At 40.4% G+C, this 12,523-nt stretch overlaps 1 protein-coding gene and 1 pseudogene across 2 annotated transcripts in view; one reads left to right on the top strand and one right to left on the bottom strand.

The window, feature by feature from the left end:
* MAP4K1 (mitogen-activated protein kinase kinase kinase kinase 1) overlaps nt 1-12,523 on the bottom strand; it is a 165,268-nt gene that overhangs the window by 81,080 nt on the left and 71,665 nt on the right. The window contains exons 3-5 of the mRNA XM_082263717.1: nt 4,309-4,399; nt 2,170-2,234; nt 1,786-1,841 (exon numbers count right to left, since the gene is read on the bottom strand). Of these exons, the coding sequence (XP_082119843.1) occupies nt 1,786-1,841; nt 2,170-2,234; nt 4,309-4,399 (212 nt within the window). The remainder of the gene's footprint in view (nt 1-1,785; nt 1,842-2,169; nt 2,235-4,308; nt 4,400-12,523) is intronic.
* Nucleotides 5,189-5,810, top strand: LOC309560163 (NADH dehydrogenase [ubiquinone] iron-sulfur protein 4, mitochondrial-like; annotated as a pseudogene). Its single transcript has one exon. The product of its transcript is annotated as an NADH dehydrogenase [ubiquinone] iron-sulfur protein 4, mitochondrial-like (transcript).

Raw genomic sequence — 12,523 nt, forward strand, 5'->3', positions numbered from 1 at the left:
CCTCAACTGGTTGCTACCACACACGCTTGACACCATCTGAACGAATAAGTTTATCTTGGTCTCATCAGACCACAGGACATGGCTCCAGTAATCCATGTCCTAAGTCTGCTTGTCTTCAGCAAACTGTTTGCGGGCTTTCTTGTGCATCATCTTTAAAAGAAGATTACTTCTGGGACAACCGCCATGCAGACCAATTTGATGCAGTGTGCGGCGCATGGTCTGAGCACTGACAGGCTGACCCCCCCCCCCCCCACCCCTTCAACCTCTGCAGCAATGCTGGCAGCACTCATACGTCTATTTCCCAAAGACAACCTCTGGATATGATGCTGAGCTGATATGCACTCAACTTCTTTGGGCGACCATGGCAAGGCCTGTTCTGAGTGGAACCTGCCCTGTTAAACCACTGTATGGTCTAGGCCATTGTGCTGCAGCTCAGTTTCAGAGTCTTGACAATCTTCTTATAGCCTAGGCCATCTTTTTGTAGAGCAACAATTCTTTTTTTTTTTCTTAGATCCTCAGAGAGTTCTTTGCCATGAGGTGCCATGTTGAACTTTCAGTGACCAGTATGAGAGAGTGAGAGCGATAACACCAAATTTAACACACCTGCTCCCCATTCACACCTGAGATCTTGTAACACTAACAAATCACATGACACCGGGGAAGGAAAATGGTTAATTGGGCCCAATTTGGACATTTTCACTTAGGGGTGTACTCACTTTTGTTGCCAGCAGTTTAGACATTAATGGCTGTATGTTGAGTTATTTTGAGGGGACAGCAAATTGACACTGTTATACAAGCTGTACACTCACTACTTTACATAGTAGCAAAGTGTCATTTCTTCAGTGTTGTCACATGAAAAGATATAATAAAATATTTATAAAAATGTGAGGGGTGTACTCACTTTTGTGAGATACTGTAGCTAAAGCAGATTCAGGAACTCAATGAAAAAAACTGTCAGGTGGGTTAAAGTGATTGTAAACAACCCATTCAGTTTAAAATATGAATGTAATGAATGGAAAAACATTTTTATATAGATATAAAAATGCATTATAAATACCTTTTTTCACTTTTTATAAGTAAACACATTTCCTCTGTTCTCAGCTTCAAAAGAGCGGGGGGGGGGGAGAAGCAACAGAACACTGAGCTTCCCAGTGAATGGCTGCACAGCAGGGGCATGACAGGACATATCTGATCATTAGAGGAGAGAGAGCACACTGAGTTCCCAGCATTGCTAGAGAACTGACCATGCTGTGTGCCTAGTGTGGTCAGTTTTTAATAGCAAAGCAGAGGGAATTGCAAGAACATCAGGGATTTCACAGAAAGGAAGCAATACAAAGAGAGCAGGATCATTTCTCCTACAAATACATGGTACAGCAGGCACATATATTAGGAATGTGAAGTTTTGGTGTAACAAATGCTTTAACTCTCCAGCATCTGCCAAAAAACTGAAATATCAGTTCTGAGTGGCCTGACCTTTTAAAATATTGTTAATTTCAGGCTGGTAATAATGAGTAGGAATGTAGTCATTTGGGTGGTAACAAAACAATAATTAATGAGATAAAATCATGAGGAATGATGAATAAAATAAGGCTTTCAGATGGTAAATTATATTTAGTGGAAAACTAATATGAAATAAATTAATAAAAGGCATTAAAAAAAACTCACCCATGTGACTGAAATAAGCTTTATTAGTCTTAGTCTCAGCTTCTACATTAGCAAAAGCTTAACATTCCATATGGGCATAAAAACATCTCTTTGTGCACCTGTCTGTTTTTATATGCTTACCTGGAGGGTCTCTCTACAAACATATGCCACCTGAAGCTCGGACAAGGCTCCTGTGACTGAGGGGGGAAACAAAAAAACTTTATTAGCATCTAAAGCACCTCTGATAATGACAATTGTCATGTAAGTGGGAATTAATCCTTAAGGGAACCTTCCTGCAACATGGTTGCCTGTCAGAGCCAAGATTTTTATCCAACAGTAAGTGGAGCCCCTGGCCAATGCCAGGAAGCAGCCTGGGTATATTGTCAGGTGTGATGCTACACAGGTGTGTTCCTCAGATAGTTTTGCTCTGATAGGCAAAACAGTAACAACCTCAGGCACTGTTTTGGGATCTTGGCTACGACAAGTAACGGCCATGTTCAAAGGGCTGATATAAAGTTACTTTACCTTGATATATGTCCTGAAGTGAACCGCCTCCACAGAACTCCATGCAAATCCACAGCTTACTACCCCTGAATTTAAAGCGTAAAATAAAGTCAGTTATTTGACATTGTCCTAAAACTGGGGCAAAGGCAGCCAACCTGTTCCAAATGCCTTCCATCACCACCTGATCTATGGAAACCAAATGTTGATGGAGTCCTGACAGCGCAGGTTTTGGAGAGCATTTGATCGTGCTTGCATGCCTCACTTTCCCCCTTTGTCTTTGAATACCCATTTACAGTCCCAACAAGACCATCCACTCAAGACACCAATTCCATCATTTTTTTCTTTTTTTTAGCTTTGGATAGTATGGAAGAGTTACATTTTCCAAACAAGAATTACGGGGTGTGGGCATCACTGGGACACATTACCCATCAGGGAGATTTCACATCACTTCTTATCCTGATAAATAATGAAGGCAATTCTCTCTAACAGAGACAGAGGCAGCAATAAAAAAATCAACTAAGGTTGTAATGTTTCCCTGCGCTATTCAAAATAAAATAAGTCCCTCCAAGAGATGGCCTAATCTCCCATTAAAACATGGTTATTCAGTCTACTTTGGTATTATCAGCATCTATGTGATGGAAGGGTCTAGCTAGTTGGATTTAAATCAAATTAACTATTTAGGTATGCCCTAAACTACCTAGGTTTTTGCTAAACCAAAAAAAACTAAACAATTGTGCAGCCAAGCTAAAATTACTGTGTCATAATACTGGACTGCGGTTTAGGTCATGTTTGGCTGTTTCTTTAAGAACTCTGTAAGGAAGATGGGTTTCTCCCATGGAGTAGTGAACTGGATTATGGGGGGGCTGTAGTTTGAAAGAAGGTGGAGACCATGCATTGAGGGCTGGACTGGACCACACTCCCAGGGAGCTTTGAGGGATCCGCGGAGAATCATGGGAGGAGAGCTAAATTGGGGGTGGAGTCGGATGCGCGCTTCGGGAAACTCGTGGAGAGCGTGTGTGCGGAGAAGAGCTGCGGAGAAAGACTGACTAGTAGAGAGGCCTGAGAGCGAGGCCTAAAGTGCGGAGAGCGCCTTCCTGATTGAGGAGGACAGCGGGAGTCACGGAGAGGTGACCGGTCCACTGTAGAGGTTGGAAAGATAGTGAGCGGCGCTGAGAGAGCGGCCTAGTACTGAGAGTGCTGAGAACATTGTCTGTGACGCAGCACAGGAAAGAACAGTATTCCAAGAGTATAAGAAGATCATTACTGGACACTGACGCTGCAGTAAAGTGCCTGATGATCTTTGGGAAACCGCAAGTATACGCATAACTGTACACAGTATACATCTGCCATTAGGATCCTTATAACACCTACTCCCTTTGTGGATTACAAATATCACTTACGCAAGTGATTAAGAGCTCCAACTGCCGGCGAAGAAACGCAAGGCCTTGCTAGTGTAGTGACTACATTGGTTAATCCTAAAGGGGGCCCCCAGTTCTAGAGTGTCTGTTCCAGTTATCCAGACTGATTCTTATAGCTAGAAAGGAAGTAACAGTTATTAGCTGAGGATATTAAGTCTGAGTTGCCTTGTAGTGAATATTATAGTATTAAATTGCAATCATTCTCATTTACTATAAACACATATATATTGCTAAGTGTTTGATTTAAACTGGTGTTTGTCCCTCAGGTCCCCTGTGAACTACTGGGATTTGGGAGACTGACACCCTTTTTCTTGATTACCTATTCTGGTGTATTATTATTGTATCTGTTGTCATTACTTTGTTCCAGTAAACAGTTACACTGATATTTAAGTGTCAAGAGTATTACTATCTGGAAAAATGACTGAACCTGTAGTGCCAAGCGGGTCGGAGGTTCCTCAGGGTCCAGGGAGTGCAGAGGAGGTTCTATTACCAAGCAGCCCCCAAGGGGGTTGTGCTACAATTGAACAATCATATTGTAATGTTGTTAAGTTGTAGACACATCCACCCAACACTGCCTGATTCAAACCCCAAAATATTAGTATCCAGTCAGAAGACCATTCTGTACGTTATGAGATACAAGCACAAGCTTTTGATCTGGTCATATTATCCAGCAGTAAGATATCATGAACTCATAGTTGGTTTATTTAAATGGGAAACTGCCTTGTTAAGGCTTGGTTCTTACCTCATATAGCTTCCATAATACGCTACTATGTTTTTGTGAGCACAGCTCTTCAGCATTATAACTTCTTGTTGAATTACAGAGAAGTCTTCATCTGTCAAATAAACAGAAATATTATTCAGCCTGGACCAACATTCATAATTTTAAACTGGCCATACACCAGTAGAATTGAATGTGAACATTTGCATGTACATTTTAAAAAATCATTTGTCAAAGCATTAAATCTTGCCATTATTGGGTCTATTTTCCCTTTGTAAAGCCTTTAAAGTGCCTTCAGACCCACCACATCAATAAAATCTCAGGCGTTTTATTATTAAACAGGTTTCTTTTGTGCCTGGAACATGTAATACTTTTTCCCAAACAAACGCTACATCCACAGTTAGAATTGCCTTTGTTTGCGAAAAAATGTTCATCCCGCTCCTGTCACTTCAACTCCTTCTCTTGTCCCTACAGTTGAAAATGATTATCAATTGACTGAACCATCCATTAAAAAAGCAAAAGAATGTACCCAAGATAAAAATTTTTGAACAAACCTCTATTAATGTATGGTCAGCTTTGTTCATTCATCAATGTAACCATAGGCGTGCGCACAGGGTGTGCCAGAGGTGCCTGGGCATACCCTAATTCCCTCCTCTCCTCTCCCGCCTGCTGCTGCGGGGGATATTTCAGGATGGATGGATGAATGAATGAACACAGTGAATGATCTGTATCAACTGCTCCTGTGTTCATTCCTAACTGAAGCATAGTACGGTAAACTATTTACTTGCTTCAGTTTGCGAATGAACAGGAAGCCTCTCAGAACAGAGCACTTCCCATTGATTCACTGTCCAGTGCAGCTGGGGCTGCAAAGAAAGGGACTGGTGGTTCTGTAGTCTCAGGAAAAATGGCATCCTCAATGTCACCGGCGCTCTGGCAAATGCTGCTGTGAGGAGAGCGGCGGCGGCACTGCTGAAACCGAGCAGGTCACTGAACCCTTCCACATGGAGGCTGGCACAAACCCAAAGTCAAGACACGCAACTCATCACTGTGGATGAAAAATTGGATATCACTACATTGACTGGAGTTCCAGAGGAACAAATCAAAACTAGGAAAGTCAGAATTTTTGTTCCAGCTCGCAATGCTATGCAGTCTTGTGTACAGAACACAAAGAAGTGGAAGCTAGACTTTGATACTCGGGAACGCTGAGAAAATCCCTTAATGGGTTGGGCATCAACTGCTGATCCCTTATCTAACATGGTCCTCTCATTCCCCTTTCAAAGAAGATGCCATTGCTTTTGCTGAAAAGAATGGATGGAGTTATGAGGTTGACGAGAGGAGGATTCCAAAACAAAAATCCAAGTCTTATGGTGCAAACTTTTCTTGGAACAAGCGGACCCGGGTATCCACTAAATTAATTGTTATTGGCCATCTGTAAGTCTGACTGTGAGCAAAGTCAGCTGTGCTGTATTTATAGAACAAGTATAATACAAATCTTGCTCTCCTAATAAATATGACCTTTAAACTACAAAAAAAAAAAGAAAAAAAAGAAAGGGAGTGGTGAAGCTCTGTCTTCAGTCCCTTTCTCTCTGTTTAAACCTTTGATAATTCACCAAAACCCCCCAACGGGCTCCTAAAAAACATTGTAAAGAATAAAAACTACTGAGACCATCCACTGTGCTACTGACACCAATCTCTGCTCTGCTGATATACACATATATATATATATTTGTGCTTTGGGGTGCACACCCTAATGCAATAGCCTGCGCACACCAATGACTGTGACTATAAACAGTCAGTATCACAAGGTTATGAATCCATAGACTTTTGCCGAATCCAGCTAATCTAAAGCTGGCCACACAGTCTTAGATTTTTTTTTTTAGTTCATGCCACAGGCTAAATTTAAAGAATCTTAAAGATTCCTTCATCCATGCTATACATCGCAGAAAAATGAATCTCTTGTTGCACCTATTGTATGTTTACAGACGGCGCGGCAGCTGTCAAAATATCCTAACAGTAGAGGCATTTGATTGGATGCAGCCGCTTTTCGGCTAAAATTTTGTGTCAGGTGCCTTTGATTTTTTTTCAATCAAAGGATGTAGGGTGGGAGAGGGGCTACAGAGCAACCCACAAAGCACATTTTGACTGGTTCATCAGAAATCAGATGACATTTGCATAGCATATGGCCAATTTAAGGTGCAAGTTCTCCTTATAAAACTGATAGCATCATTACGTAGTTTGTACAATTCAAATCCTTTTTTGATATTGTAACTGAATGTTTAGGCTAACTGAAAATTATGAGAAAGCTAGGAATAGACTTTATTGGCACATTGTGACTGACAACACATGTCATAAAATATATTTCTTTATTTGAATAAATCATTAAAAGTAATATGGAATTTACCAAACATTAAAAAATATATGCAACAACATCACAAAATGTCATATAATTGGCGTATTGCTAATTGACATATAAACACCACCTAACCATTTGACGTTGGCGAACAATCTACAATATAACAAACCCTGTATCTTAACCCTAAACCATGGGGTATTACTGGAAAAATAGAGGGTAGTGTCCAACGGAGGAAGTGGATTCAGTATATGACACTAATATCTCTACATGTTTCCGCGCTTCTTCAGGAGAGTATTAAGTACAATTAGATAATTTGTCTATGAAGGTAAGGAAGAACGATAAAGACAAAAATCAAGACCTTATACGACATGGTAGTCATCTGAAATCTTTAATATATAAATCAATACTTAACCTACCAGTCATAACAATCTTAATGTTGCAGGGGTACAAACACATAGAAAATTTCAGCTGAACGGATAGATGGTCATATTCATCTCAAACAAGTGGAGGTGGGGGTGCATCTAGAGATACAATATAATCTTCTATCATATAATATTAGAAAGATTCAATCAGTATATGTAGCACCGATTAAAGATTAAAGATTAAAAGATATTATTGCATATATGGTACAAGTCTTTTCGACTCAGAGAGTTGTATATCTGATGTTTTGCTGATGTGGAGCTTTCTACGTCGGCAAAACTATCAGAACACTTAGACAAAGAATCTATGACTATATCTATTACGCTAGCAGTGGTAAAATGATTACACCCGTTAGTCGTCATTTAAGCTTATACCACTGTTTCCTTCATTGTCCTTGAAAAAGTCCCCCCCCCCCCCGATCCAAGAGGAGGAAATTGGGACAAAAAGATTCTCCAAAAAGAAACCTTATGGACAGAAAGACTCAATACTACATCAACACCCAGGTTGAATGAAATTATCACATAAAAACCTTTTCTCTAACTCTAGTTAGTTTTATTACTGATTTGAAATTAGGGACCTAATAGTGTAATTGCCAAATAGGGATTAAATCTCATTTACTATTCTATATCGTTGGGTTTATAATGTATCTTTTTTACTATATGATCTTTATTTATAGCCCCTATAGCTGGTTTTGATATTTTATATGAATATTATAAATTTATAGGATTCCCTAAACGATGAATGAGCTTTTGAACAAATATGTCCACATAAATGTTTGTACAAATTGGTGGAAAGCAATGAGAGTTTTCAATGAGAGAAAGACACAGTGTATTTAATATAATGAATTTATGCATATTATTCTAATTTCATGGTGTATTTAATGTGACACTTTGTTATGTACTGAGAAGTTGGAGGTGTGTATGTTCGTTTAGAGAGGTGCGGCAGGTAGCCCCGTTCATTGACCCTGCGGGGATCTCTGGTGTAATGGGGAGCATTTTGTGGATTGTGGGAGATGTTTCCTATCCACATTCCCTAGATTTGTATGCTCTACCCGTTTACGCTGTCTCTGTACTGCAATACCATCTGCGCATGCGTGACACGTAGCACGAGACCAGCCGGGCCAAGTGACGCCGGACGCCGTTTCTGGCGCTCCGAGCAACTCGGTTTGGGTGCATTTAATCCGGAAAGACGCCGCAGACGGTCTGGAGACTAGACATAGATACCACTATCCCAATGTGAGGACCGCTACTATCACGGACTTCCAGGCTAGAAAACCTTTGAGGGCAGGGACACCAACATCAGCAGGTCTTTGTTCACAGGAAAATTAAATGGGGATATTTGTGTTAACACACTCAACCCTGCATATATATGCCTATATATTATGGCTATATGGGTCATGTATTTATTTTTACATATACCCTTTTTTTTTTGTATCTACCCCAAATTTCATTAACTCACTGGGCTGTCTGGTATATTTATACTGGGACATCCGTTGCCTGGCCACTGCTGTGATATAAAGACTCACTGGTGGAGTGAACTTGTATTACCCATAATACTAATTCAATCCAACTGGATAATACTATATCTATCTATCTTGGCGCCAATAGGAGCACCAGAACGAACTTGTCTATATGAATGCATTATATGGGACTTGTACCATATATGCAATAATATCTTTTAATCTTTAATTGGTGCTATATATACTGATTAAATTGTTCTAATATTATATGATAGAAGATTATATTGTATCTCTAGATGCAACCCCCCCCCCCATGAATTGTTTGGGATGAATATGACCATCCATCCGCTCAGCTGAAATTTTCTATGTGTTTGTTTCCCTGCAACATTAAGATTGTTATTACTGGTAGGTTAAGTACTGATTTATATATTAAAGATTTCAGATGACTACCATGTCGTATAAGATCTTGCTTCTTGTCTTTATCTTTCTTCCTTACCTTCATAGACAAATTACCTAATTGTACTTGATACTCTACTGAAGAAGCGCGGAAGCGTGAAATATGTAGAGATATTAGTGTCATATACTGAATCCACTTCCTCTGTTGGACACTACCCTCTATTTTTCTAGTAAAACCCCATGGTTTGGGGTTAAGATATAGGGTTTGTTATATTGTGGATTATCCTCCAGCGTTGGATGGTTAGGTGGTGTTCATATGTCAATTGGCAATATGCCTTTTATATATCATTTTGTGATGTTGTTGCACATATATTTTAATGTTTGGTAAATTCCATATTACTTTTAATGATTTATTCAAATAAAGAAATATATTTTATGACATGTTGTCAGTCACGATGTGCCAATAAAGTCCATTCCTAGCTTTCTCATAATTTTCATATAACCTAGAACGAGACATTGGTCTACCATAGTGCCACTTTATGATGACACTTTAGAAGTTAGTTTAAGCTAACTGATCACAATGCAGTTGGCATAGTTAATATATGGAATTGGTATAGATTTGTTTAATTAATCAAAAACTCATCTATGTGGTCTTTTACTAAACTCCTCAGTATTTTCCCAACTATAGAAGTTAAACTAACAGGTCGATAGTTATTTGGTGTTTGCAGGGACTTTGATCCCTTTTTAATTACAGGCACCACATTGGCCTTTTGCCAATCCAGTGGCACTATGTCGTCATTAACCACTTAAGGACCAGGCCTACTTCTGACACATGTTGTTTACAAGTTAAAATCTGTAGTTTTTGCTGTAAAATTTGTTAGAACCCCCAAATATTATATATATTTTTTTAGCAGGTACCCGCTCCCACTTCTGCTCGGATCGCTGCGGCGCCCTGAGCGGAAGTTCTCCTCTCTCTCTCCCTCCCTGCAATCTTCTGGGACACGTCAGAGGTCCCAGAAGATTGCTGGCCAATCACGACGCATAGCGCAACTCGCGCATGTGCAGTGCTTACCCGGCTGTGAAGCCACAAACTGTCACAGCCGGGTGCCCACATCAGTGATGCCGGCGCCGCAGAACAGAGAAGGAGAAGACGGCACATCACTGGACCGTGGGACAGGTGAGTGTGCGGTTAGGCTGGAACTCCGCTTTAAAAATTTCAATAGGCGACGCTTTAAAAATTTCTACAGGTTTACCAGTTACCAGTACCAGTTTAGAGTTACAGAGAAGGTCTAGAACTAGAATTATTGCTCTCGCTCTAACGATCACAGCGATACCTCATGTGTGGTTTGAACACCGTTTACATATGTGGGCGTGACTTGTGTATGTGCTCACTTCTGCGCGCGAGCACGGAGGGACGGGGAGCTTTAAATGTTTTTTTTTTTTTTTTTTATTTAATTTACCTTTTATTTATTTATTTATTTTTACATTGTCCCTTTAAAAAAATTTATTTTGATCACTTTTTTTCCTATCACAAGGAATGTAAACATCCCTTGTAATATAAATAAGCAGGACAGGTCCTCTTTAAAGCGGAGTTCCAGCCATTTACTCACCTGTCCAACGGTCCAGCGATGCGGCCGCCGGAAGCCTCGATCCTCTCCCTCGGCGCCGGCATCACTGCTGTGGGCACCCGGCTGTTACAGTTTGCGGCTTCACAGCCGGGTACCCACTGCGCATGCGCGAGTCGCGCTGCGCGCCGTGATTGGCCGGCAATCTTCTGGGACCTCTGACGTGTCCCAGAAGATTGCAGGGAGGGAGGGGGAGAGGAGAACTTCCGCTCAGGGCGCCGCGGCGCTCCGAGCGGAAGTGGGAGCGGGTACCTGTCAAAACTAGGTACCCGCTCCCCCCCCCAAAAAATGACATGCCAAATGTGGCATGTCGGGGGGTCAGGACTCCCTAAAGCGGAAGTTCCACTTTTGGGTGGAACTCCGCTTTAATGTGAGATTTGGGGTCAAAAAGACCTCAGATCTCACATCTACACTTAAAAGCAAAAAAAAAACGTCATTTTTTTTCAGCATGAAAAAAATAGGCCCTCACTCGACTTCCTGCCTAGAACCTGAAAGGACTGGATTGTTTTCCCCGCTATAGACTTCTCCAGAAAGTGGGGAAAACGACGGGAGGCGGTGGGAGGGGGGGTCACCACTCCCGCCACCCATAAAAGTGATCCCACAGCGAACCTATGGCTAGCACCACTGTTATGTGAAAGAGGACCGCCCACCCTGTAAGAAAATACCAGGGTTATGGCAGCTATCTGCTGCCATAACACCGGTATGTAACGTCAAAGTAGTGACGTAAAACTGCGTCAATACCATTCCTATATTGGAATTTGTATGTGTAAATTTCAGCTTGAGCTATTATGTGTAGTGCATATATAGTAAAAACATTTTTCTTATGTTTGGGTAGAGTGGGGAAAGACGAGAAGTCCTGGTAAGTTACAGCCTCTTATGTTATTTAATAATATTATTATTAATAATATTTGTCCTATTGGCTATTGTGGCCAAACCAGAAAATTATTTGAAATTAAAAAAAAAAAAAAAACCCCAACATTTTAGAATTGTGCCCAAAATCGGGAGTAGAGGTTACATATTCCAATGGGGACACTTGTACTGGAAACAACCATCTGGTTGGGGTGTATTCCCTTCACTTTGTAGAGATTTACTATCACCTCCTGTGTCTGACAGGGGTTTTACAATATATATATATATATATATATATATATATATATATATATATATATATATATATATATAAATAATATTTTTAAATATGTAGTTTGGCTTTGAACATAAAAAAATGAACAACAGAAATATGTACAAAACTTCTCTACATTGCTTTCAACAGTCTGTTTCATAACAATCTGATTCTTCAGTCATTCCAATGCTAAGAAAGCAGAAGTAAACCCTTCTATCAGCCAAGGAAGCTGCCATCTTAGCCACAGTATGATCTGCAGCTGCCATGGCATTGCATATGTAATCTGTTATGACACCAGACATTTAATGGCTTGACAGTTTGGTTGAGAGCACAATCAACTGTGACAGTTATCATTCACTGCACACCTTGAATGTAATGTTTTTCGGTGAGATACAGTATCGTTATTAACTTCCTTTGCTATTTCCAGAGTAAAAACTCATTTTACAACACATGAGCCTAAATGGTTGCTGCTGCATTCCTGAGATGGCATTGCTGCTGATAACCTATTCTGCATAAATTCCTTACTTCAAGTTGGGAAACAGAGTGGCAGTGCCAATATTACTGAGCACTGTTCATTGCAAAGCAGACCAGTACAGAGGCAACCTCTCCATTTCTTGAGTGGAGACTAGGATTGAAGTGGACACACATGTGGAGACCAGGGGTCAAGCAGAGGAGAGGTCTACAGAATCTTTACAATTTCTTAGTAGAAAAGGCACAATGTTCTAAGACACATTTAAAGAAAGCAATTTATTTCTGCGCCTGCACTTTTCTCAAAGAAAATATTCTTTATATCACTAATTGCCTTCTATGGGTAAGAAACATTGGTGCCAAGCTATGGACCATAAAACAATACTAAGGGGAGA

Source organism: Pelophylax lessonae, assembly GCF_965119305.1.
Source record: "Pelophylax lessonae genome assembly, chromosome: 7".
NCBI lineage: Eukaryota > Metazoa > Chordata > Amphibia > Anura > Ranidae > Pelophylax > Pelophylax lessonae.